At 43.2% G+C, this 26,906-nt stretch overlaps 1 protein-coding gene across 4 annotated transcripts in view; it reads right to left on the reverse strand.

Moving 5' to 3' along the window:
• The window catches only part of cyth1a (cytohesin 1a), a 38,786-nt gene that overhangs the window by 10,751 nt on the left and 1,129 nt on the right, over positions 1 to 26,906 (reverse strand). The window contains exons 1-3 of one of the 4 annotated variants that reach the window (XM_068719197.1): positions 22,493 to 22,779; positions 2,421 to 2,503; positions 353 to 417 (exon numbers count right to left, since the gene is read on the reverse strand). In XM_068719197.1, coding sequence (XP_068575298.1) covers positions 353 to 417; positions 2,421 to 2,503; positions 22,493 to 22,574 — 230 coding nt within the window. In that variant the 5' untranslated portion in view covers positions 22,575 to 22,779. Of the gene's footprint in view, positions 1 to 352; positions 418 to 2,420; positions 2,504 to 8,248; positions 8,432 to 14,177; positions 14,406 to 22,492; positions 22,780 to 26,906 lie in introns of those variants that run through there. The other 3 variants (XM_068719198.1, XM_068719200.1, XM_068719199.1) reach the window with 3 other exon arrangements.

Here is a 26,906-nt window from a genome sequence, read left to right on the forward strand (position 1 = left end):
AAAGATTATTCGGCAGCTGATGGGATCCCTATCCACTTAAGTAGAACCCCCCCACCCCCCCCGGGGACTGTGCATTGTCTGCCTCTACCCGTACACCCACTGCATTATTCAATGAGGCCTCCCATCATGAAGGATGCGCCTGATGAAACATTTAAACTGCCTTAAAAGCAGAGACAACTTGGGATGGGGTTTTCGGTGGGATGGGGTTGCCGAACCTGCCCATCACACATTAATAATTAACAGTCTCATTTGCTAAGTTAATAGAAGGCAAACTTAGGAAGCCAATTTAGGCAAAACAGGAAAGGACATGTGTGTCTTTGGGGGGGGGGGCATCAGATCCCTTTTTCCTTACCTCTCCTCAGTGGATCCCAAGTTCTCGATCTCACTCGTCACTTCAGCGATCTCATCCTTCAGCCTCTGCAGAAAAGACATCAACGTTAGTGTTAAAATGTCATGAGAACGTCAAGAGAATGAATTCATCATCGGCCTGCTAATTTCCCTGACACCAGAAGGCGTGGGGGCGTGCGTGACCCGACACAAAAACAACATGCAAAGTATTTTGCGTCGCTCTATTAAACCGTGCCGAGGGAGAGGCCATCATCTCTGAATCACCTTTATTTGTCTATAAGCCAGGTGGCCTTTTATCACGTCCAGGAAACACTCACAACAAAACCGTCGGCTCAACACAGAGAGCAGAGTCACTTCCACATCAACTAAAAACAGACAGCAGCTGTCTTTATCCCACATCAACGTGTTTCCGTATGCGTGTTCTCTTGAAACAATCCTCTCATCCTGAATTCGATTAGGCAGAGAACATTCATGAATAACCTCAATACAAATGCAGTAAGAAGAAAGCGTAAAAGTGGATTATATTTTGTGAAGCGTTTTAGTGATTAATGGCCTTTAGAGGCAGATTTAGTTGATCAAGCCGGAGCCGCTGGTGCCAGACTGGCGCAGTCGAGGCATTACGGCGAGTAGAGGATCGAGAGGCTGACGTCAGCTTGATGAAAGAGAGGAATAATGGCATGAAAGAAGTCCTGTGTACAGACAGAGCTCATCATTGGTCATGTGAGGCTGCAGCTCTTTAAGTAAAAAGGCTACAATCATCGAGTGTCTCCATTCATATCCAGCTGCAGTGTTAGTTTATAATTCCTCATACATAATACCAACTCACTTTGGGCCAAACCACAAAGGGAACATCTGTGTTTTCAAGAAGGCCCTGCGCAATCACAACACATTCCTCAGATGCTTGCCTCCGCAAACAAAAGGCTGTGTTCATACAGGGGAGTGGGTGGTTGAGGTGGGGGGGACCATGGACCGGGGGCAGCAGTGGTGGCCAAAGAGGGGGGGGAGGGGCAGCGATGGTGGGCTCATAAAAGAGAAGGTGGTCATGCCTCTGATGTTTGTCTGTCAGTCCACTGATACATCTGGAAGCCAACTCTCTTTAAGGGCATGACAGTTGTGTCCCCCGTGTGTGTCGTTTGCTTACAGAGCTGAATATTGAGCGACAGAACTGAACCTGAGCAGCTCGATTCAATAATCAGCTCTGCTCTCGGGTCAAAGCAACAGCCAAAAAAAATAAAATGACCATGAGGCCACGGACAGGAATCAAACAAACCACTTAAGGGAAATTCGGCCAAGCTGATTTGAATCCTGGCTTTCTTTGGAAATCAGAGAGAACACGAGGGATATTCAACTGAGCACGTTCCTCATAAAGAGCTTAATCCTATTTTATCTGTATGCTCATCTTATATTTTTAGACTCGAGTTATGTTCAAACACCACATTTCAATAAAAACAACCGTAAAAGAGACACCGAACATCTACAAAAAAACAAATTGCTCAACAGTTACCAGCAATGGTTTGCTAAAGTGAGCTTTTTGGCAGGAAATACCTCACAATGCACCCGGGGTGAAATATTTGAAGCACTTCTTATAAAAGTGATATTTGTACAGATGGATAGGAGGTACTTATATATTTAACAAGTTGTAGTTTTAGCTGAAGTTACTGGAAGTGAGCCAAATGTCTGGAAATTGTAGGATTCAAAAAATGAAGATCGTTTTGCCCCTTGAGCCTCAAAATGTTAAGTCTGGTCATTTTAATGAATAGATCAATTAAATATTTTATTAATATTAGCACAATTGTGCTATAAAGTGTCAATTACCATAGTTTCCATAAAATATACAAGTGTTTACAGCCAGTCAGAGTAACTGAAATGCGTTGCAGTTGGGTATAATACTTTCCAGATAAAATCCAGTAGTGACATTTTTTTACTGAAACAAGTCAAATTATATTAAAATTGTTTTAATTTTCTCCAAAAATTTGAGTAAATAAGCTGAGGAAGTCAACACACGTTTTTTTTTCTTTCTGTGTCATAAGATATGTCAATACAAACAGACCCTTTTCCTATTCCAGTATTACCTGAATGTCCTCCATCAGCTCCTGCTTGCGCCGGCGGATATTCTCCAGCTCCTGCTTCTCCTCCGGGGTGAGGTCGTCCGGCACTGGGGGGGAGAGATGAGAGAGAGAGAGAGAGAGAGAGAGAGGATGAAGGGTTAGTCGCCCAAAATATATAATGCACCTTAATCCTTCTCTATGCATATCTATCCCCTGAGGCGTGTCTCTCACGGCATCTCAGTGCACAGAAATAACATCGTGATTCCCCCTTGATATCAGAAAGGGATTGAATGCCCACGGCAAGAGGGTGTGGAGTCACAGAGGATGTTTCTCAGCAGATATATATATATCTATATATATCTATATATATCTATATATATATATATATATATATATATAGATATATATATCTATATATATAAGAAACATCTACACCAGAAGGAAACCAGGTGTGCAGCAGACAGGAGCATTTTGAAGAGGACTTCACTTTTGTGTGTAATCTGTCCGACTAAATGAAACGGCTCAGGTCAGCCGGGCATCGACACCAGAGAGGCACAAATGTGACGGGTCTCAAAGCGTCACTCACACTATAGGCTGCTATAATTATCTCTGTACAAGCATGAAGGGACACCACTAGTATCAGCAAAAGCAGCATAAGCAGCTCAGGAAGCATTTTTCCTTCACTCTTTCTGCATCTTGTTTCTGAATCTGTCTCTATTTTAAAACAAAGTTATTCTTGCTTCAGAATTACTCGTAATTACCCTTTAAATAAGGTAATGATTGCTTGATTGAGTCAAAATCTTTGAAAAGGATACAGCTAAAATACAACTTTCTATGCTTCTATAAAAACATTTGAGATGACTGAAGGAAAGGGATTTCATTCTCTTAGCGTTTCCAAAAACATGTTTGTGCTTGCTGTAAAAAAAATGCATGATCCAATGTGCAACAACAATGATCTCTTTTAGTGAATGATTAATTCTCCTGTGAAATAAAGTGAAAGCCTGTGCCCTCTGAGGTGTGACAATCCAACCATTTGGCCACTCTGCAGCAAAATAACTGCTGCAAAGCGTTGTTTGGAGGACGCTCGCACTGAAAAATTGTTGCAGTATCACAAAACTAGAGATATTTAGCAAGAATCGCAATCAAACCCAGTGACCCAGTATGTAGGTAAAGTCACTCAGTGACTCTTTCTCTGATTCCCCCAGTGGCCAATCACAAGCCACCTGCTCTCCTCCCCTCATTACCTCAGCAGCAGGGTTCAAAGGGTTAAAGGAGACGAGGGTTGACTCTGTGCACTTCTGCCAACGGTTAACTAGGTAATGGTTATAGAGAGGTGGAACACAAGGTATTATATTACTCATTTCACAACTCTATGATACCAACAATGACCTGGAAAAAACCTCTACCTCAGACTTTTTCTTTACTCTCCTAAATTAAAACATTAATTCAATATTGGTCCTACATAATCCTAATAAAACCGCAAAAAAAAAATCCTGACTAAATGTGACGCAGTGTACCTGCAGTAAGAGGTCAGTGGAATGAAGGTTACAAAAGCTAAACAAAATCTAAACACAGCAATCAATAAAGCAAAGGAAAGGCCAGCCATCCGGAAAGTATGAGCTTCATTGTGCCTTGAAACACACGAACATTCATAACTTCACAATTAGCGAAAACGCAAGATCCGCTCATTTCATTTGACCGTAAAGAAGATTTTATCCAAGCGTAAAAACCAGAATAAATTATATTCTCGAAAAAGAAAATATGTGCTACATAACGGAGAGCGCTTATTGTAATAAGAGAAGGTATGCCAACCTCAACATCTTGAGGAAAATACCCATGACATTCACTGCAATGTCTGCTAATATTTACCACGGGGATAACGGACAATAGAAGAGCGACACAAGAGCCTTATAGCGGGCCGTAGATGCGCGCGCGCACACACACACACACACACACACACACACACACACACACACACACACACACACACACACACACACACACACACACACAGTGCAGACAGGTTTGAGAATATGTGTTCTGCTAGCATTTAATGAGCCCGTTTCCCGATCGACTGGGCGAGTTAATGTCACGCTGAGTGAACCCAGAGCGGGCTGCGAGTTCAACGGCACAAACCAGAGCAACAGGGAGGATGAGCTTAAAGCAGGAAGTTCACTCCTCTTTCTGGAAATATGATGTCAGGTTGGGCGGCTGACAGGATGCTGAAGGGAGCCAGAACAAGACAGGACCGGACCCAACACAACCCACAGCGTTTCAGTCTTAAAAGAGGACCACAAAGTGAGGGACTGACAGCAGAGAAGAGCTGCAGAAAAGGACTGTAATTATATAGAAACCTAGCAAAGGAACGTTATCATTTGAGGATGTAAATCATATGTTCCCTATGCGTCCTTCAAGAGCACAAACAAGGAGCTTAGGAAACTAGTATCTTAGGCCGTCGGCGGGGCAGATGCATGATGACACCACTGGTCCCCGGATTAAAGGGCCAGATTTTCTACCCGGCCACCGCACGATCAGATTTATTCGAGAAGCCGGGTCAGGTACACACACACCACTGCCTTCCCGATTCCACCCGAAATAATCAAGACCACATCAGGGAAGGGAGAGGCCCCGCCAACGCATATGCCAGAGGTGGGCACCAAGTGGGTGTCATTTCCCAGAAGCAGCAGATGAGGGGAGAACCCATTCACTTAAATAAATGCTGAGCGCTGCTTGTTTCCCTTCCGTCTGGCAGAGCTGCTTGGCCGTCATTCGGCAAACCTCTGCACCGGTAAGGCCGACGAAGAGAGTCTGTCATCAGAAAACAGACAGGAAATGACAAAGACATGAGACCAACCAGGTAAATAAGGTCAAGAAGAGATGGAGAGAATCTGTTTCTGTGGTGAAAGCTAATTATCCTAATTAAAGACTTGTCAGATATACTGTCACCGTAATAATATAACCCATCCAAATAATAACACCCATATCTTGCTGATGCAGTGATACGATTTTGAAGAGCAAATTATATGAGAGGAAGTGTTGTTTTTCCCTTCATGTTCACAACATGTACCACTCCTCTTCTGCCCTGTCTATATCTGCCTTTAGAGGCCTCTCAGAAGCAGAGGGGCCCTACAGCGATGCAACAGAGGAGCCCTACAGCAGTGCATGTTGTGATTTCCACAGGCTGACAGAGAAACACCGGGCGCCCACATCTTCACTCCTTCAGGGACTCGCGCTGCCCGGAAAAGCACACGGAGGCGTGCAGTCGTGCACATAGACGCTACGGGCGCACGCACGCACACACACACGCGCACACGCACACGCACGCACACACACACGCACACACACACACACACACACACACACACACACACACACACACAGTGCGTGTCCCGTCGTGCCTGGCGCTGTGTCAGCGATCAGCAACTTGCTTTTTGTTTCAGCTTTCAAACGCTAACACCATCTGACTGGAACTGTCCAGATTGTGATATTCAGACTGAATCCATCCCTTCTTACATGACATTTGTGCAGTTAACATTTTCAACTCACCACAATGCTTCATTTGAGCCTTTTAGCCCATTTAACATTTTGACACCATATGTCCTTATCTTTTGCTTTTCGGAGTGTCTGCAGAGTTCCTAGATGAAGTAGTTTCTAGTGAGGGCTGGGTCAGCGGAGAGCACATGGGGAGGGGACATCAAGGGAGATACCAATTATAGCTCCCTCTCCCACAGCGGCACAGCCCACTAATACATATCCTGATTGCCGTCCTGGCAGAAGGGACAGACGTCTCATTTCCACCCAGATCACTGAGGAACTCTCCTTGGAAAATAAGGAAATTAGAATTCTTGAGTGCTTAGGATCCCCCCCCCCCCCCCCTCCCTGCAGATGTGACCCAATTTAGGGAGCTCCTCTCAGCTCAAAAGGACTCCACAAATAAATAAATAAACTAAATAAGCTCCTCACCTATAGGCTGCCGCTGACACAACTGCTGGACAGGGTCCCAAAGGTACACATTTAGGTGAACTTAAAGAGACATATCCATGCTCCACACAGATCAGAATGGGGAAATGACACCGTTTAATGTGACACTGGATCTATTATCTCTACATCTACTGGACCAGATGGAGACGTCAATGTATTTATTATGCTACAACTTTATTATACTACAACAATTAAAATGCTGCCTATGATCTGCTGACTGAAGGAATATGCAAAAAGATGCACATCCATTTCTGCAGCCACGTGTCTGTGTGCCTGTACACTAGTACATTTGTATCTGTTCCTCACATTTAACATTCGGCCTGATTACCCGTACTCTTCATCTTCTATCATCCCTCCCCTGATCATCTCCTTTATTCTCGCTTCTCTTCCAGTTTCTAGCCAATCTTACCAGTTTCGTCCAGCCCTCCTCCCCTCCCCTCCCCCTGTTCCTTAAGGCTGTTATTGCTGCTGTGTAGCTTTTGTCGTTACGGTTTCATGGATAGTTCCCTTTTTTTAAACTGCAAAATGCACCCTGAAGGTCCCTATAGGCTCTGATCAATCGACCCTGAGCCTAAACCAATGAGAGCTCCAGCTGTAACAAGACGCAGTCTACTTCATGATGAGGTTTAAAGCTTTCAACACAACACACACACAAACAATCGATTATGTGAGCTGGTATAGGCAAAAAACACAACACACACACACACACACACACACACACACACACACACACACACACACACACACACACACACACACACACACACACACACACACACACACACACACACACTAAAATGGCCCTAAGCTTTCTGATCTTTCCTGCTGTTTGAACAACAAAGGGTGATTTAAAACGTGAACGTCTCATCTGCTGATCTCTGATCTGAGACTGAATCTCATTACTACAGTAAACCCCAAGGGGAGTCTCCCTCATATATATTTGAAAGCACACACACACACACACACACACACACACACACACACACACACACACACACACCTTCTGAACCAGACAGCTTGTAACAAAGTGGAACACGGGGCTGTGGAGGAATGCCTTCTTTAATAAGGGCACCGGCCCAAAAGAACAGACCACCAGTAATGGATCAAAGAGCCACAAAGCATCCAACCTGACCTGGCCTGAGGGTAGGAGGAGGTGAAGGGGGGGACAGAGAGGAGAGATAACGGGAGAAGGAGCCTTGTGTTTGGCCGGGGAGGCGTGGGACGGCGAGTGGCAGGAGAACACAGACAGTGGGACGAGCAGTGGGACGATCACAGCTTTCCCTTTGTGTCTGCATTTGGCCTCTCAGGACATTCCTGAACAGGGCCCAGGCAGGGGGACTGATGGCTGAAGCATCCTTGGCTTGTACTTGTTACATTACTTGTTGGTCATCCCAGCTTGCTTTAGTGCCACTGAGTCTGATTTCTGCAGCCCTGGTCATGAAGCGTTTACCTCTGTTTGCACTTTTACATACGATCCTGAAGAGTCAAACAAATATATGCCTTTATACAGACACACCTCACCCCCACTGACAGCACCACACTGCCCAGTCGTTAGCCTGCGGCACCAGTACTCAATCATCTTAACCACAACACAACAAACCAGGCTGCAGAATGACAGGACAGCCCAGCAGACGATAAGTCAGACCACTCGCACTTAAAATGATTCTCATCCTAGTTTGTTTTTTTCATCCTCGCTGATTTAATCTTCAATACTGTCAAAGTGTGGCTGAGGGGGGAGGGGGGGAAGAGTCCCACATGAAAGCAAAGTACCAGAGAGAAATGACAAGCTGACACAAACAGACCTGTGGAAAACAACGTGAGATCAATTCAACAAATAAAACACACGAGCGTCAGCAAATCTAAGCGCTAACCTGTGAGAGAAATCCTCCAAAGTGTCAATTGTGTGTCCTTCCAGGGAGCTCCTCTTCTCTCTCACTCTTCCTTGTTATTTAAATATCAAAATAAAAAATAAAAGACCCAGCAGTCTGTTTTTCTGTCAGCTCTTGTGGCTTAACGCAGGCGAGCCGGACGTCCACATGACCAGCGGCAGAGAGAAGGAGCCGGCTCCTCCGGTCAGGGAGACAGATACAGCTCAGCTATCAGCTCCCAGCATGCTCCCAGCACACTGACAGCCCGTTTGGGGAAGGAGCCTTACTCACTACCTCCCTCCCTCTTCTCCCTCCCTCCCTCCTCTCTACTCACTCTTTCAATGTTACTGTCACTGCCATTGACATAGAGGCTCCACCCAGTGGTCATTCCTTTCTCTGCCTCTCCACACACACACACACACACACACACACACACACACACACACACACACACACACACACACAACTTTATGATACACATTTTATTCAGCAAAACAATCTTCTAAAGCTAATGTTAGACTATAACTACACCACGGTCTCATGAGTACGAGTGTAAACACAAAGAGGCTGTGAAGGTGGACTAGTCGGAGTGATGACGTTTTGTAGTCTCATTTAGCCACAGGCCTTATATCAGGCATTTAACCAAAAACCAATCCCGGGTTATAGGACTCATTCCTGCAGGATCAGGAATCCTGTTAGGATTACAAGATTAAAACAACCTGCACAAAAGAAACGTACACAAACAAACAAGACCCAGAGGCCCAACAGAGAAAACGTTGTTAAAAAGGGGTAACACACATTATATATATATATCATTCATTCATTCTTCTTCATCTGGTCACCACAGTGAGGAGGTCCTGAGCTGTTGGTATGAGTCAGCACTTTGAGCCAGGTCTTCTCTCTCGCGATGAGTCATGCGACCAGTCATCATCATCACCTCCGAACTCCAGCTTAACAATGCAGTCTGTCCTGAAGACAATGGTGTGTGTTTCTGTCAAGACGTTTGCATGAGCATCATCCCGATGCTAATAATGCATGCCAAAACATCGCAGTAGTCCTACTCATCGTGGCACGAGCGCCTTGGTTTTACAGCATGAGTGTATACACACACACACACACACACACACACACACACACACACACACACACACACACACACACACACACACACACACACACACACACACACACTTTTGCCCCGGGTGTGTCTGCATCACAGAGCAGATGTGAGCGCTTGCCTCATGTCTGTCTGTCTGTATGAGTCAACCTGGAGCCCTCTGCTGTGCTGGCTGCACTCTGCACCTCTGACTATGGTCAATACGGTGATGATTTATATCCTGCATTAGACTTCTAAAAAGGGCCATGATGCGATGAAACAGGAAAACGTGTTCACTTGGTCATGCTATCACCATCATTATCTATCTGTGAAGTACAAGTAGATATGCCAGAAAAAAATTGTTTAAATAAACATGGATGGAGCCCATATTCACTTTACCACTTAGCTCATAAAATGAAGCGATGTGTTCTCATTAGCCCTCTATATAGGTTAAACCTATCTGATATACTGTACATCAGGGGTCACTAATAGGCGGCCCGCGGCCCGCGGCCCGGATCCGGACCCAGACGCCGTTGTATCCGGACCCTGGACCTAAAACCGATAGATAATTGAGAATTATTACATTTTGACGGAGCGCCTATATTTTAACCGGCGCAGCTTTTCTAGCCTTTACGGCACTCGGTCAGTGGTCCAGGAAACAACCGACCAATTACATGCGGTGTAAATCACATCATGTGATGCAGCTCAGTCAATCAAATATGGGTATTCTGACATGTCTCCTGACTCGAGTGAGATGTACACACACAGGGCTGAGACGAGGAAAGGTAACGAAGGGCAGGTGAATAATTACGTGAGTCAGAGAAGTTGTTTCACATGACGTTCTCCAAAAAGAGAAAAGTGGTCAGAGAGACCAGAGAGACCAGAGTCTTTAACCAAAAATGAACAGACTCTTATAGTTTAAAACCAGTGTGTCTCATATGTTCAGAGACCGTGACGATTATTAAGAGGAAATGGTGCATAGTTACAAAATCATTTCACCTCAGGTGTATAGCAGACCACCTCAAAGTGTCACTCAGAGAGAACCAGGACATTCTGATGTAGCATTTCAAAATTAAAGCCCTTCAAAATCTCATTCATGAGCTAACTTCAAATCACATTCATGAGACAATTTGTCTAATTTCAGATGGGATTTTAGAGGAAATGGTGCATCAGAAATTAATTTTACATTTTGAAATGCTACATCAGAATGTCCTGGTTCTCTCTGAGTGACACCTTGAGGTGGTCTGCTATTAACCTGAGGTGAAATGATTTTGTAACTATGCACCACTTCCTTTTAAGATGCACATTTTTTAAAAGTTTATTCTTTTATCCAGCCCTTATTTTCTTGAAATGAGAAGAATATTTATTTATGTATTTCTATGTATTATTTATAATCCATCCAGTTCAATTTGAAAATTGTTAAAATATAATTGATGTGTACTTTCTTTATTTGATTTAACAGTTGTTGACTACACAGAGACGTTACTACTACTAGACTTCTTGAAAAAATAAAAAATAAAAAAAAACTATATACCCTGTGACCCTGTAGATTTATCTTTCTAACTCTCAGGTTGGGAACCACTGCACTACACGGTTAAAACTGTCCCACAAAAACAAGCTGGTGTTGTGTTATTAACACGAGCCGGGTCAGGTGTATGCCACACAATCCAGTCATGGGATTCAAATGAGTGAGAGCGTCAACATCCCATAAACAGTTCCCAGTGAGCGTGCTAGCTGTGTTCAGGAATGCTGGGACCAGAGAACGAGCTGGAGAACGTATAGCGATGTGACCCGTATATACACACACACACACACACACACACACACACACACACACACACACACACACACACACACACACAGCGTCATTGTAAAGAACACATACAGCATAAACATCCTGCAGCTGCGCGCACGCACGCACGCACGCACGCACGCACGCACGCACGCACGCACGCACGCACGCACACACACACACACACACACACACACACACAATCCATCACTATGAATACAATAGAGCAGCTTTCTTAAACAATCTCCATTCTGTTTTATTGGCATTTATCGACGTTAATTGTTTTAATAGGCCGATGTAGAGGCTTCTCAATGTTGTTCCTCAAAAGCGGAAGTGCTATTTCTACCCACAATGCATGCCTTTGTCCTCCAACATTGCTGGCCTTGATTCTTATCGGGGCTATCCTAATATCAACATCCTCTCTCGCCAGTAAAACACACACGCACACACACACACACACACGATGGGAAAAGCTGGAAGAGCCACCAGTCTTGTTTTTCTCTGTATTTCTGTCTGTGTTGAAGACAGAAAACCGAGCGGTGAAGAAATTTTAGCCCACGCACAAACCGTGGGATGTCATTTCCTGTCGCGCATGTTGTCAGACTCTCGGCTTCCTGTTTGTGAGCTGTTCTCATGGTTCAGAGGAGGAGTGAAAGCTGTGGCTAAACCCACCCATCCTGTCGGAAGTGTGATAAAATAGCAATTCTTCCTTCTTCATAGCTTTAGTCTTTAAGCTCGATCACAACGTGATGACATGCATGTTCGACTGAGACGTGAACAAAAAAAAACAAATGACAATACAACTCAGCATCTATTGTTCACCTCTTTGACAAACTTTCTATGGGTGCCAAATATTTCTCAATGCATTCTTTGCATTTTCAAGAAGAGAAAAAACACAAAGAGTACTAAGACAAGTCATTTGTAAAATAAACACAAGATGTGATAAGCAACACTAAAAACCTGCTTTTCCACATCAGGAGCAAAGACTGTATGTAATGGACTGATGTTGTTAGTTTTGCCTCACTTTCCTGCAGCAAAAAATAATAATAATATTGCTGAGCAGACTATGCAAGCACAACCAGACCATGACCTGCACCAGAGGTTCGGTAGGCAAATCAGCACACTCTCTCAAAATGCATTCTATATGCAGCTCCTATCGGGCGCCATTTTGAATTTATGGGTCTTATCAACAGGACTGATCACAGAGTTTTGTCCTGCATGAAGAAAATTACTCCAGGCGTGTCTACACCTGCTGCAAAGACACCAGCAAGTCACGCAAATCTGTTCACTGCAGGCTAAACTGTGCAAGACAGAAAGAAAAACACACAAGAGGCCAACGTGAAATAGTGAAATTGATTTGGTCCGAGTAACACTTAAAATTCAAAGATATTAAACTCACAGATAGCATAAAAGAGAGAAGAACAGCAAATTATCACATTTGAGAAGCTTGAACCAGCAACTATTTGGAGTTTTTTCCAGGATAAACGCCTTGAACGATTACTAAATGATCAAAAACATTACTCTAGCATGTTGTTTCTCTGCCTCCTTCACTGACTGGCATTACCGCCCTAAAACATTTCAGCTATGCAGCCTACTATGTGTTGCTGAGCTACCAAACACGAGACTCACATCAACACCTCCCCGACTGCACACAATAGTAAACACGCAACATGTCGTCCAATTGCATTATAGCCGCTTAGTGTGCGGAGCGATCACCAGCCTGAGAGGAAAGACGGGCTGCAAACCGATGCAGAAAATGACTAAAATACGATTATGGGGGAGACGATTATCAGACCACCGGGGCATCAATGCACATTGTTCTGGAGGAGCCCATTAGAGCTCTCAGCGCCCCTCATTAGGGAACCATTAGTGACAACTACTTAAACTTCCCCAGACCTAAGTGGCAGAGACAAATGGACCGGAGGAGAATCGACTGCTCATCCCCGTGAACACAATGCAGCCGTGTGCCAGACCAGGATCCTCCGTGGGGGGGGGGGGCCCTCCGAGGCAAAAGAGTGTGTGGAAGCACATAACAGGATCAGTCAGTCAGATGTTCACTGTTCTCTAACAGGATTAATGCTGACGCAAGTTCAGGGTGCTAATTAATGCTGGCAGGTTAAAACCGAGCCATAAGAGATGAAAACAACGGATTTATGGCTGACTTCAAAAAGGCTGCACATTCATTTATTTCTGTATAATACACTCTGTGGTCATAATAAAAAAATAACAGCATGTGAAGGAATTACATCATTTTATACAATTAAAACAATACTACAGCTGTTGGGATGAGCTTCTATGGAGGATAATATGGTGATTTAAACTAAGATAACATATGCAGAAGGCAGGGATAATAAATACAACTTCAACATGAGTGACAAGTGTTTTAATGCCATGCTGACACACTGGAGGAGTGACCGTCTGCTCTCACACCTGTTGCTGATTGCTCAGCAGTCAGTGAAAAATGACACTGAGGATGATCTCTCTCTGGCAAAAGCATCAAGAAATAACAAGTGTTGCTAAAGTGTTTATACATGTGGTATAACACCCACAGTGATTAACTTGAAATCCACATAGATAGTTCTTATAGCAGACTGACAAATGCTAAACAATTCAACTTAAAGTGGCATAGCAAACCTATAGGGTCTTGTTTTTAAACTCGATATAGTGAATTGTTGTTTTTTTTTAGATTAATCTGTATATTTTCTGTATCTACTATTGCAGACTGACCCTATAAAAGACAATATATAACGTACTTATGTTGTGGGCTACTTCCTTTGTGTTTTTAGGGAGGGTATGTAACTTATTATAGTATTTTTTTTTATATAAACCACAGGAGTTGATCAAATATGCACAAAGTTGCCTCAGTGAACGCTTAAAATGGCAGAGTAGTAAACACTGTAAACAAGGCCAGACGAGCCAGCAGCTCTGACTCCTCACGTTTGAGATTTACCTTCAAACATTTCAACACAGTTCATACTTCTCATTAAGTAAAAAACATTCAAACGATATTTGTAGAAACATGTAGTTTTGACTGTTTCACTCACCTACACCGTCTTCCGATTTTAACACCATGCTGTCTCCGCCTGGTAGCTCCGAGTTAAAAAGAAAAAAAGTTTCAAGTGTTTCCCGAGCGTTAAAACTTTGACCTGATACTAGTATCGACGAATATATTGAGTTATATTATTACGTTTTAACGCCGAGTTAACAAACACACTTTGGTTTCGTCGGGATTTGAGCGGTGGCTCTGTCGACAGCTCAAGGGAGTGGTTAGAAGACACGCAGGACTTTAACCAACCAACAGTTTCCTGCGCGCGATCCTCTGTCAAAACAAGCAAAATGTAAAATCAACAAGCTTCCGGTTAAGCCTTTCATAATAAAATAACCTCATGTACGGATCATAAGATTGAACGCTTTACCTCGACAGATACAGGGATTTATCCTGGTCGCAGTGAGGAGTGGAAAATATATGGGTGCTCTCATCAAATCTGAATCATTATTGAATAATAACATAATTTTTGTTTTTGTTTTGAACATTTCTGACTGGGCAAACACGACGTTATTAATGTGCTTCAAGATGTATGAAGCACAAATACTCAAATTGTACTTTTTTTTTTTTTAAAGATGGATTTAAAAAATTACGTTATGCCAGCGTTACATTGAATTGTGTCACACGGGCTTGGAGGACGACACCTGCACAGTTGAATAACAGACTTTGTGTGTATTATAAATAATATCTATTCAAATAAGAATTCAAATAAAATCAACTCAAATTGCCCAGAATTCCTCTTTCATTGTATTACATTCAGCAAATACATTTGCTTCCTCAGCAAAATGGAGATAAAAATAAATAAATATAAAACCTCTGGTTTACAACAAGTATAGTTTATTTGATTTGTTTGCCTGTATGTGATTATACTTGTAGGCTCTTATTTATTAAAGAAGGACTGCTCCCTATCCGGTAACAGTCTCCAAATTCTGCTCAGCAAAAAAGGTGCAGCAAATGAGCCAGATGACGCGTCCGCCGCTTGTGTTTGCACCCTGTTGCCTTGGGCACTGCCCCCTCTCTCTCTCTCTCTCTCTCTCGCACACACACACGCACACACACACACGCACACACACACACACACACACACACACACACACACACACACACACGCACGCGCACAGTTAGGACAGGGTTGAGTGGGGGCAGGGAGATATGATTGACACACACAGGCACTGCAGTTCACTGCTGCTGATCTTGCGCTTGTTGCTGCGTTTGATTCACCACATCCGCTGAGAGTTTTATATCCGTCTCACAAATACAAACTATTCTTTAGAAAACGGCAACAACACCTGGCTGGTGGAGAAGACATAACAAATTCTCCCAAACACCTGTTGAACATTCAAATAAAGATCTAGACAAATCTGACATCAAAATACGTTTTCATATTGTGTAATATTTGCTAGTTACACTCTGTCATTATTACACAATTGAAAGTGTTGGAATCCCTCCAACAAGACTACAGCCACATACATGTGGATGTGTCATTAAGGGTGGAACTGGTAATCCCAGTGAGACTGAGCATCATGTGTAAGTGTCTGATTTAACTCTCCAGGTCCCAGCAACTGCTCAGAAATAAAAGCCTCATCTTCTTTTGGATTTATTACCATCATGTTTCATCCTGGCCCGCCAACACTCAGTATATTCACACTTTATGCTGCCTGTGAACAAAGGTGCATCTGATGGTTGTTCTAGGGAGACATTTCTTGACTGCATATTTTAGGGAAAACTGTAAGGGCAGACAGCAGAGCGACCAAGCTCTCCACCCCCTTGTTAAAAGTGAATAAATCAGCCTGCTGTTTGTATAACACCTGCTCAACTGTGCTGCTGTCAGGTAGGAGAGAGTCGAGCCTGTCCCTGCCTGTTGATGAACACAGGAGAGCCAGGAGGAATGCTGCGCTCTCAGCCAATGAAAGAGGCCAGGAGATAACACCGCCTCTGTGTTTTTCTTTTCACCTCTCCACTGATGCACCAGGAGAAACAATGTGGCTGGATGTCTGGCTGCATTTTTATTGTGTTGAAAAACCACCAATCAAGACCAAATACTGCAGATTCATCCCTTTTCTGAAGACCATACTGGCAACTGGCAAACACAAGACACCTAAAAAGCATAAAAGCACAAACGCACCCTTGAAAGGCCCTATAGTCTGCATGGCCACTTCATCTGAGGGGCTTCAAGCTGTGGCTCATGAATGCCTCAGTTGTGCTGCCTGAACTCCACAACTCACAATGCAGTCTGTGTGAAGTGAACCCCGTTCACACAAAGTTTCAATTCATTGCTAACAGTTAATCCATCCCCCCGAGCACTGCTATAAATCTGTGCTAATGAAACCCAGAACAAGTGAAACCAGAGAGCCGTTTGACTTTTAAATGAAAAGATCATCAGTTGATACCAACACATTGTTGTCTGCAACTTCCTGGTCCACACAAAGACAAGTAAAACTGATCCTCGGATACATGAGATGTCAATGGAGAGTTCAAGTCGAAGCAGCATCATACTAGACTATGACGTGTAAAGAGGGTTTTGTTCTTGCATGTTAAAAGATGCAGCTGATTATTACAATCAATGGTATGGAGACATTCCTCAAAAGGACAATGTTTTCTTCTTTATTCATCTCTGTTGTTTATGAGGGTTTTGTTCACAATCTTCAGGGCATGGATCATGGGCGCATTATGACACAATGGCCAAAGGCCCACCTCTCCTACATAGATACAATACTTAATCATTGTTTAGACTCTTCTTCTTGTTGTTTTGTGTCTCTTTGTAGTTGTTAGGCATTTCTCTATGTTTTTTGTGTCTCTTTGTAGTCATTTTTGTCAGTTTGAAGTTGTTTTGTGTCTCTTTGTGGTCAGTTTGTAGTTGTTTTGTGTCTCTTTGAGGTCAGTTTGAAGTTGTTTTGTGTCTCTTTGTGGTCAGTTTGTAGTTGTTTTGTGTCTCTTTGTGGTCAGTTTGAAGTTGTTTTGTGTCTCTTTGTGGTCAGTTTGTAGTTGTTTTGTGTCTCTTTGTTGTCAGTTTGAAGTTGTTTTGTGTCTCTTTGTGGTCAGTTTGAAGTTGTTTTGTGTCTCTTTGTGGTCAGTTTGAAGTTGTTTTGTGTCTCTTTGTGGTCAGTTTGTAGTTGTTTTGTGTCTCTTTGTTGTCAGTTTGAAGTTGTTTTGTGTCTCTTTGTGGTCAGTTTGAAGTTGTTTTGTGTCTCTTTGTGGTCATTGTGTGTCTCTTTGTAGTTGTTTTGTGTCACTTTGGAAATGTTTTGGTCTTTTAGTAGATTTTTTTGTGTGTGTGATTGTTTTGCCCCTTTTTGGTAATTTTGAGTCTCTTTGTAGTTGTTTTGTGTCTGTTTGTAGTTCTTATGTGTCTCTTTCTTAAAGTTGGGGGACTTGGGGGAAAAACAATGGTCAGAATTTATGCAGCAGAGGCAGAGATATCCTGACTTTCCATAAACACTGGATCCCACACTTTGCAAAACGCAACTTGATAGTGTCTCAGTTAGATCCCCTATGTTTAATAAACGGCCATCTCTTTCAAACTCCAATGCCCCAGTTTATAATGCTGGCTTTCTATTAAAAAATGTGTACATCATTAGGGTTACTTTCTCAAGCTTTAGAAGATAACATCCAAAGGCAGAGAAGACATTACAATACAGATAAGGTGATCTTGATGTGTATGGGGAAGGATTAGGATTTGTGACGGGTTCAAGCTGTGCGTGCCTGGGGAGATGTGATCAACTATCCTCAATCATGACTAGAACTGTAACTGTGCAACGGAGTTATTCCTGAAACCACGAGGCTTTATAATTATCCATGCGGCTATAATGATGCAGCGACAGCTCCTGTAGTTACAATAGTAAATCTATGTGTTTAAATAGCCTGAAATAGATGGGGAAGAAAAGTGAGAAAGGAGGCTTTTAACCATTCTATGAGAAGACATGCCAAGAGTGACCCCTGCTGATCATCTGCTGTAATTACAACTAAAACTGTTCCAGAAATGAAATCTAGACACACACATTGCAAAAACAATGCCTAAATGATAAATCATCCCTAACGACCACACATTATTACACAATCACCCACACAAATGCCTCATATTTACCTCATATCGTAACATATAGTCTTTGACTTACAAACCAAATGAATCCCCAGAAAATAATTTATTGAGAAATAGGAGGTTAGTTTCCACACACCTGCTTGACACACGTTAACAGCCGGCCTGAAGAATGCCTCTGTTACTACATGTTACATAGATTACTACATGCTACATAGATTACTACATGCATGGCAGACATTCCGGGGCATAAACTGTGGCTGGAGGTTTATCGCTCCATGCATAATAACTCATTGCACAAGCTGATTCTGAAACCACTTCTTTCTCTGCAGGTGCAGTCGGAGGTAATGAGACCTTTGGATCAATCCATCCTATAATTTTCCAAGAGGGAGGGTGTGCAGACCTGAGCAAATGCTTACTGACATCAGTCATAGAATATAGCTAGCTCTTATGTCACTTTTCTTACGTGGTTGTGAGAGTAAAACAGTCCATCTTGCAATTACAAACACACAGTTCTATTTTAATATAGAACATGCTCTCCACGTATCCTCGACAGCAAGACAGTTTACTTTCTAATCTTTTCTTTTGAAGCAGCCTGCAGCAGAACTCACCTACACTTACACAACATAGATGCAGAAATACTGCTGTCAGAAGATGTGACTATACGCAAATCAGTTTTAGGACGAGAGTGTGAAATGTAGAGAGCTCCTGCTGAAGTACGACAGCCTGTCTCGAAGTCACTCTTCCTCAGGCTAGACTCGCAGCATTCTGCACTGCAAACATTTCTGCAGTTGACATCACCCCAACAAGCCTGGGTAAACTACAGGCTGACAAAGCATTGTTCATGTGTAATTCATAATGCATTAGCCTGACGAACAAGCGGTCTAAGGGAATGGCAGAATAGAACCCCTTCTGTTCAGATGGATTGTGTCCCCAGGCATGAAAGCTTGACGGGTTGGATGCCAGCATTTCTACACATTTATAGTACAAGAATAGGAGTTACAGTATGTCATAAATGGCAGAGATAGTACCGAAACACAATCAAAAACATTGTTTTCTAGATCACCAGTGAACATGCTACCACGCCCGTTCATTTCATGGCATTGCATCAAGATAAACAGCAAGAACTCAGAGAAGAACTAATCCTGCCACGCAACCAGAAGGATCTTATTTGGCTTACAGAGCGGTGCGGATTTCATCTGCCTCAGTCTTGATTCCCACACACGCCTCTGTGAAGCTGCTCGCTGGCAACGTCCCGCATCCAAAACACGCCAAACTGTGTATTGCCAGCGAAATACAGTTCACATGAAAATTAATAAATCAACATTATGATTTCATGTAAATGTGCACAGGAGCTTACTGATCAACTAGGCCTTATTACCAGTGTGCATTACTTGATCAACATTCAAAGTTAGAGGTTTTAATCGCATAATCCAGCAGCTCCCAAATTTGGGGTTGCAAAGAAGAAGAAGAAAAAGCATTTTCTGATATTCAAATTAGGTATATCTTTTTCATTTATCTTATATTTTAAAGTACTGGATACATTCTTACGTCTTTGTGAGTACAATATAGACATAAAAAGGTCTTTATAATAAAATAACATTTATAATAGTAAATATAAATATATAGTAATATATTTGTATTATGCCGAGGCTTGACATCATACCAAAGGGATAATGTCAGACACAGAGGAGGGTCATTTTTAAATCATGAGGTCTCCTGGTAATACCATTCCGCGCGAATAGGGCGTTACTCTTTTCTGTGGTTTTCTGATTTGTAATCCTATCATTGCGGTCCAGTTCTGTATTCACAGTTTCACAATTACTTCCAGTAAAAATCTCAAAGGCAGTCTGCTGCCTTCAGCCTGTATTTGAAGTGTAAAGTCATTCACAGACAAAGAAACACGCAGCATGTGATGCCTCACAGTGACGCCAATTAGACCCTGGAAAGGTCAAACTCTGTGAGACCTCTACAACTGCTATAAAACTCCAATAACACAAATCCAAATGAAATTATTATTATCAATTATTAGATTTTGGAGAGGTAATGCTGCGCAAAAAGTATTTTCCGCATAAAACACATGTTTTACGGCTGATGAGACCCAAACAGAAGTTATCAGTTCAAATTCATGTTTACAAGCAATATTCATAAAATTCAGACAAGAAATTGAATATCAAGCTCACAAAAGGGTCCAGGACCACAAGCCAAACAGCTTGGGAACCACCTCCATAATCCCGTTAGCATTAACACTGTCACTACTGCATCATACCCTCCTGTACAACAAGCGGATTTGGGAAATATTCTGGACACTCTCTGCTGCTGACGGGCTCCCTGTTTGTGCTCCCAAACGAGATCACTGTGTCCTCAGCGACTCCTGGAGTCCACATGGAGTCATTTCCATGACAGAAAATCCAGAGGAAGCTCAGCACACCTGCCTCACAGCGCAGGAGGCCCTCAAAAGCACTCTGATATTAATCAGATAAATTACTATCACGTTTGCTTCGGGAGATGCATTGTCCACTATCAGTCCCAAACTGTGCCCCGTGAAGAAGACATGCTGAGTCACACTCACAGTGACTAAGTATGAACTCACAGTAACATTTACAGTCCGGAAGATCACTGACATAACGCTGTACATGCGCTTAACTCATTTAGATGCAAAGGGAGAGCGACTTAGAGGACTGAAACAATCATTTTTGCATCCCCTGAGAAACATAACGACTTTGGGAAATAAAATTTCAGGCAGCCAGTGAGGCAGCTAAGTGACTTTCTCAACTTCGTGTTTGCACTTGTTTTTTCACATCAAACAGCATTTGTCTATATTTCAGGAGTGATCTAATGAGGCTGCCGATACAATGTGAACTAGCTGGACAACCATTCGATGAGTCACACATGAATCACTTGCATGATTCACGATTAAAAACAGAAACACCAACACTAACAGAACACTGCTCAATCTCTTCCCGGCATAAGGGGTCCAACGCAATGGCTGCCGTCACGACATAAGCAGGTTTTTTTTATTTTTTTTATTAGTCTGAGCAAAAAAACTGACACTTGCAGGCGGATGACAGCTGAAATTAAGCCTTTGGGAATGTACTGCTTTCAGACTGGGGGCTGAATATTCGAGTGTCATATCGAACTGGAACGCTTTCCTCAGCTCTTCCCAATATGTCAAAGTTATTTTGGTTAGCTTGACAAATATCTGTGAAACTCTGCTGTCTCCACATTCTTGATAGCAGAACAATCCAGATTACTCCTCCCTTGAATATCCCCAAAAAAAGTCTCCTCTTTTCACGCTCGTCCGTGGTGCTGATTCATGCGTTTTGAATTCACTGAGACAGCACTGTTTCCCCTTGCTATGCAACTCAGTCAGCTGATTCACCGCGACCCAACAAAGCCGCTTTAGTCTTGTCAACATGGTCTACCAACAACACACAGTTTCAAACACTCCCAGTGGGAACCTGTGCACCACCCCGCAGTGTCGTGTAATGCAGTTGCAAGACTTTAACTACCAGCCCTAAACAAACAGACGACACGCACGTTTGCTCCATCGCAATCCAGATCCTGTTATTACTACAGTGTGAAGGGACGAATCTGAGAACAGATGGTGAGTACGAAAAAAAGAAAAACTCCTAAAGGAGGCCACCGTCTTAGCCAGCTCCATTTCTCCTCTGTGATTAAACCGGGAAGGACTGAGAGTTTAAGAGGTGATCTCCAGTAAACACAACCCTGCCGTCCCCGTTATCAGAGGACCCAGCAGCTAGTAACAGGGACAAGAAGGGACATTTTCATGCACATCGGAGCGTGATAGTGTAGGAGCATGTCGCTGTGTGGCTGTGTCGTCACCTGGGGTTTCAGTGTTGTTGGATCTGCTACATGTGTCACCATGAGCCGTTTTAAATCAAGTTTGGCTGTGGAAAGTGTGTGAGACCTGCTGGAGATTAGATCTGCTCAGTAAGTAATAACATTAGCTCTCTCTCTCTCTCTCTCTCTCTCTCTCTCTCAGAGGTTTAAGTTGTGCTTAATGAGAGAGCCTCCTTAGCCACAAGAAGATCCCTCTATTTTCGTCCAACTGTTTTTTGTTTTTTTTATCCCTGCTGGTACGAGCAACACATGCACGGTCAATCAACAGGTTTATATTGACATGGAGGGAAGTCTTTTAACAACTACTGAATTCTTCAGATGATCTATTTCAGCCAGAGGGTTCAATGTTATCCTACAAAAAACGCATGCCAACAAAGCAAACCAGAAAACGACTACAAAACATCATGCTTTACCTGGAGGTGGCTGGAGCGGCTTCACGGCTGGACACAAGAACGTCTGAAGGCTGGACACGCAAAGTTCACTCACCGACCCCATATCTTCAGTGTGTGATAAATGTATCTGTGTGTGAAGTGTTTGTCTCCGTCAGTGGCTGTGTGAATGCTCTCTCCTGACGATTCAGGTTGACATAGAGAGGGAAAAGAGGGAAGTTGCAGAGGCCCCGGCTTCCCTGCTGTGGCTGCTGAGAGTCACGGCGAGCTCCCTGCTATTCAGTCCACGCAGATACTCCAACTGTAAGGTCCCGTCACTCTGCTTCACATAATCCACCCCCCCCCCCCCCCGCCCCCCCTCCACCCAAGCTGGACGAATCCTCCGCTCCCCCGGCCGATCTCTCAGACTCACCTACTTTCTCTTCCCCCTCGATTAGAATGTGCAACTTGCCAGGATGCTGAAATCACTTCTGCTTTCTCCTAGTTCCCCTTTTGAGCTGGTGTCTCAGCCACCCTCTATCGTCCTCTGCTCTCTCCCTCTCTCTCTCTTTCTCTCTCCCTCTCTCTCTCCTACTTGCACTCTCTTGCTACTTTCCATACTAATTCAAGCAGATATTCTTAGATATCAAAATGCACACTCAAATAGAAAAGTCTGGTTCTATTCTAAAGTGTATATTACTGTAGTGTACCTTCAGGACAGATATCTGTGTTCCACTACTTTCATGATGAAATGTAGAAACAAAGGGAGAAATCAATTAAAGAACCAATTAAGGAGAAAGTTTCCCTGTGCATTAGAATGAAGGCGAGTTTCAGCAGCACTCTGCTCTGTTTGTTTGAGTTCCATCTCTACCCTCATTTGCTTTTTAGTTTCTCGTCACTCATCATTGTTTTTGGCTTCAAAAGCCTTGTACATGATATCAAGATTTCATGGTTGCTTGGCAACGGGGTGGAAGAAAATGATTTCTTCCTGGGCGAAACGCTGTGAGCCATTTGTTTTGATTAGATTATAATCTTCCCACCTATTGAGGTCTTTCACCATGACACAGTCACACTTCTGGGGTCTTGGAGCCACATTACAAACACACACACACACACACACACACACACACACACACCCACACACCAAAATAACCTGGTCTGGTTCTGCCACACATGCAGTCATAATCTATGGCAATTGATTTCATTTGGGATTTTCACACCTCCCGTGAAGCAAAGCAGAAATGTTTACCTCCACTCATGAACCACTGCCACTCTGAATTAGCCTATCTGTCAATCACACAAGTGTCTCTCACTCTTTAACACCCTCCCCTCTCATTGTGTCATTCATTCATTTATTTCCAAGTCTGCTCTCTCTCTCTCTCTCTCTCTCTCTCTCTCTCTGCCATCAGGGTCATGCATGTCGCTGACTCAGGCAGTAGATCCGACACACTGCATGGCTATGACATCACCGCTGATCTACCAATCATTGTCCAGTTCATTGGCAGAGGGCCGAGTATACCTCGGTGGTGACTCCTGCATGAACTCTAAAGTCAGTCCTCACCAGTTTATTCTGCTGCAGTTGCACATCACCCAGAGGAGCAGCATCCCGGCACACGGTGAAGTCAGCACAAATGTTTGTCTTCTCTTTTTTAGTATGCATACTCCTCAACCTTCCACTCGGCTCCATATTACCTCTATGAATAAGTGTGGGAATGTCGACGCCTCACTGAGCACCTGCAGAGAATAAATAAGTAAACAGGTGGGAAGATGGACGGACACGAGAGAGAGAGAGAGAGAGAGAGAGAGAGAGAGAGAGAGAGAGAGAGAGAGAGAGAGAGAGAGAGAGAGAGATTGAACTGTCAAGTGGCCATGCCTGAGTCCACATAGCAAACTATAAGTACCCTAATGAAAGCCATAAAGGCAAACTACCCAAAGCAATAACAGTCAATATCAATTCATTATGCTTAATATTGCCCCACAAGGTCTTGCGGGTTAGTGCAACACGCAGTTAAAAAGTTGTTGACCTCTAGTAGCACAGTGGAGCAGTTTCACTGTGAATAGTCAGTCTGCAGGCGAACTGTAGGGGAACCAGGTTGCTGTCTGCCGACTAATAGAGCATTAATGCGTTGCTACGTTCTGTAGCTGATCCTGCAATCTCTACCTCCAGGATGGTGGCTGAAAAAAAACAAAGTTCCTATAACAAATAATGCATTTTCACAATAGAAGGCAAACATCTCCATTTAGCACAAACAGTGGCTGCTGGGATGTGACTTCCTCTACACAGTGCTGTCTAGTCCCAACAAGAACACGCTACTTGTGCTGTTATGCATACATGCCACCAGGTGGACAGAGCATGGAACAACAGGTTTACGCTTCAGTCACACATCACGTGAAGTTCATCATACAGCAGATTGAATTCCTCTGTGAAATGTACGTATGGTTGAAGAACTCATGTTCAAACACTGTGAGCAGAAAACCGTCAGCTGCTTCGGCAGACAGCCTACTAGGAGCTTCTGATGGAAATCACTCACGTTTGTCTTCGAACAGTCAGGTAGGAAGACAATTCTTCTGTGTGATGAAAGAGTTCCCACACGTGGAGTATAAAACCTACAGAGAGCTCACTGATGTGTGTGTTGGTGGAACTCCTACATAGCAGCAAAGTGTTAGCATCACCTCCGGTGACTAACTGGCTGGGTGGGAGCAGAACAAGCACCTATGCTGGTACAACTGAGCTGAATACTCTCTGGCACAAAGCTTAGCAGGCTAAATATGGATTAAATGCACTAAATAACATCGCCCCATAGCCCATTATTCTATTCAGCTGACTCCCTTTGTGTGCTTCTCTTTATGATGATGATGAACAGCTTTTTATCATTTATTTTTAGACCGATATGTCTTACATGGATAAGTAAAAAGACTGCAGCACAAGTGCAGATTTGAATTGACTTAGAGGTGACAGATTTTAACTTCTTCTTTTGATTTGCATGTTGCAGGAATATGATATGTCTGCATAAGTCCACTGATATTTTTTCCACAGCTGCTTTGGCAATTTTTTTGTGAGAGGTGCTGGAGTAAACCTGTCCGACCCCACGGATAGAGAGTGACAGTGTACAGTAGGGAAAAAAAACAACATATTACAAGCCAGTAGAAGCAACTATATTACAAACTGAGAGGAGAGACGACACCCACGACCAACGCGACCACACGTACCTGCCGCTACACTGCACCGCGCCTAGAAACCAGCACACGGTTTCCTTTGTGTGCACACATTTCATTATGCAAGAGGGAAACTGAGCTGCACTGACAGGTGCAGGTAGATGGGAAAATAGCACGAAAAGAAAAAAAAGATAAAACAAAGTCACTTTGACAACGTGCAGCTCAAAGACTTTGAAGTGAGTCTTGAAACAGAGCAGCACCCAACGAATCCTACGAAAGCTGGTTTAGGGCTGCAGCACCTACAACATCACAGCAAGAGAGTGCAAACACGCTACATATGACACTACAAGGCTGTAAAACACACAGATTATACTCAAACACTGCAAATGCTTAAGTCTACATTATTAAAAAGATAGGGGAAACAGAGCTGTGTCAAAATAAATAATAATAAAAAAGTCTGATAGTCGAGTCTTGACATGGATTATTTCTATCCTCTCTCTCCTTTGCAGACCTCAATTATGCCGAACAGTCCCGGTGCTCAGGGTCAGAAGAGATGATGTGACTTATACTTACACATTCAGATCCACAAGCCGCTGATTTCACTAAGGAGGTGTCAGGGACAGTGAGAGTGTTATTTAAATGCACTTGTGCCCTCTCTTTTGCGTCACACTTTAGCAGAGGATTACATAATCGTGGACTGATTGTTCAGGCCGAATAGCAAACAGCAAAGTACTGACAAGGGAAAACAAATACAAAAGAAAACATGCTTCCTGGGAGCAAACATGCTGTATGCCAGAAGTCACTATACTGAACCCTGTGAGCCTGATATAAAAAGAAACAATCAAAAGAAAAACACTATAGATTGGTAAGCAAAAAATATGTACAGGATACATATTATATTTAGATTAGATTTTAACTTTTTAAATCTCTTGTATGTGATTTACAGAAAGCCATGTTGGGATTACCAACCCTCCCTTCTTTTAGAAGAGCATCAGTTTTGCAATGAGGCCATTGCTGGTGATTCTATTTTGAGATGCATTACACTCACAGAAAAACTAAACTGCTAAATAATTGAGATGAAGCCTCTATCATAGCCTATACTGAGCCATCCACTAGCTCATCGTGGCCTGAGATCATCAGGGGGGGGGGGGGAGTCACCCTGTGCATGATGTCAGGACAACTTCCTGTAAAGGTTTTATAGCTTCATGGTGGGGAAAGTTTTACAAGAAGGCCATTTGTGAAATTGTGTCATTGGAAGAGCCTCTGCGCCAGATGCCAGCATGGGATAAATAAATCTGTTTTG

The sequence above is a fragment of the Cebidichthys violaceus genome, unplaced genomic scaffold (genome assembly GCF_023349555.1).
Source record: "Cebidichthys violaceus isolate CVI_PGR_0920_01 unplaced genomic scaffold, fCebVio1.0.p SCAF_23, whole genome shotgun sequence".
NCBI classification, from domain to species: Eukaryota; Metazoa; Chordata; class Actinopteri; order Perciformes; family Stichaeidae; genus Cebidichthys; species Cebidichthys violaceus.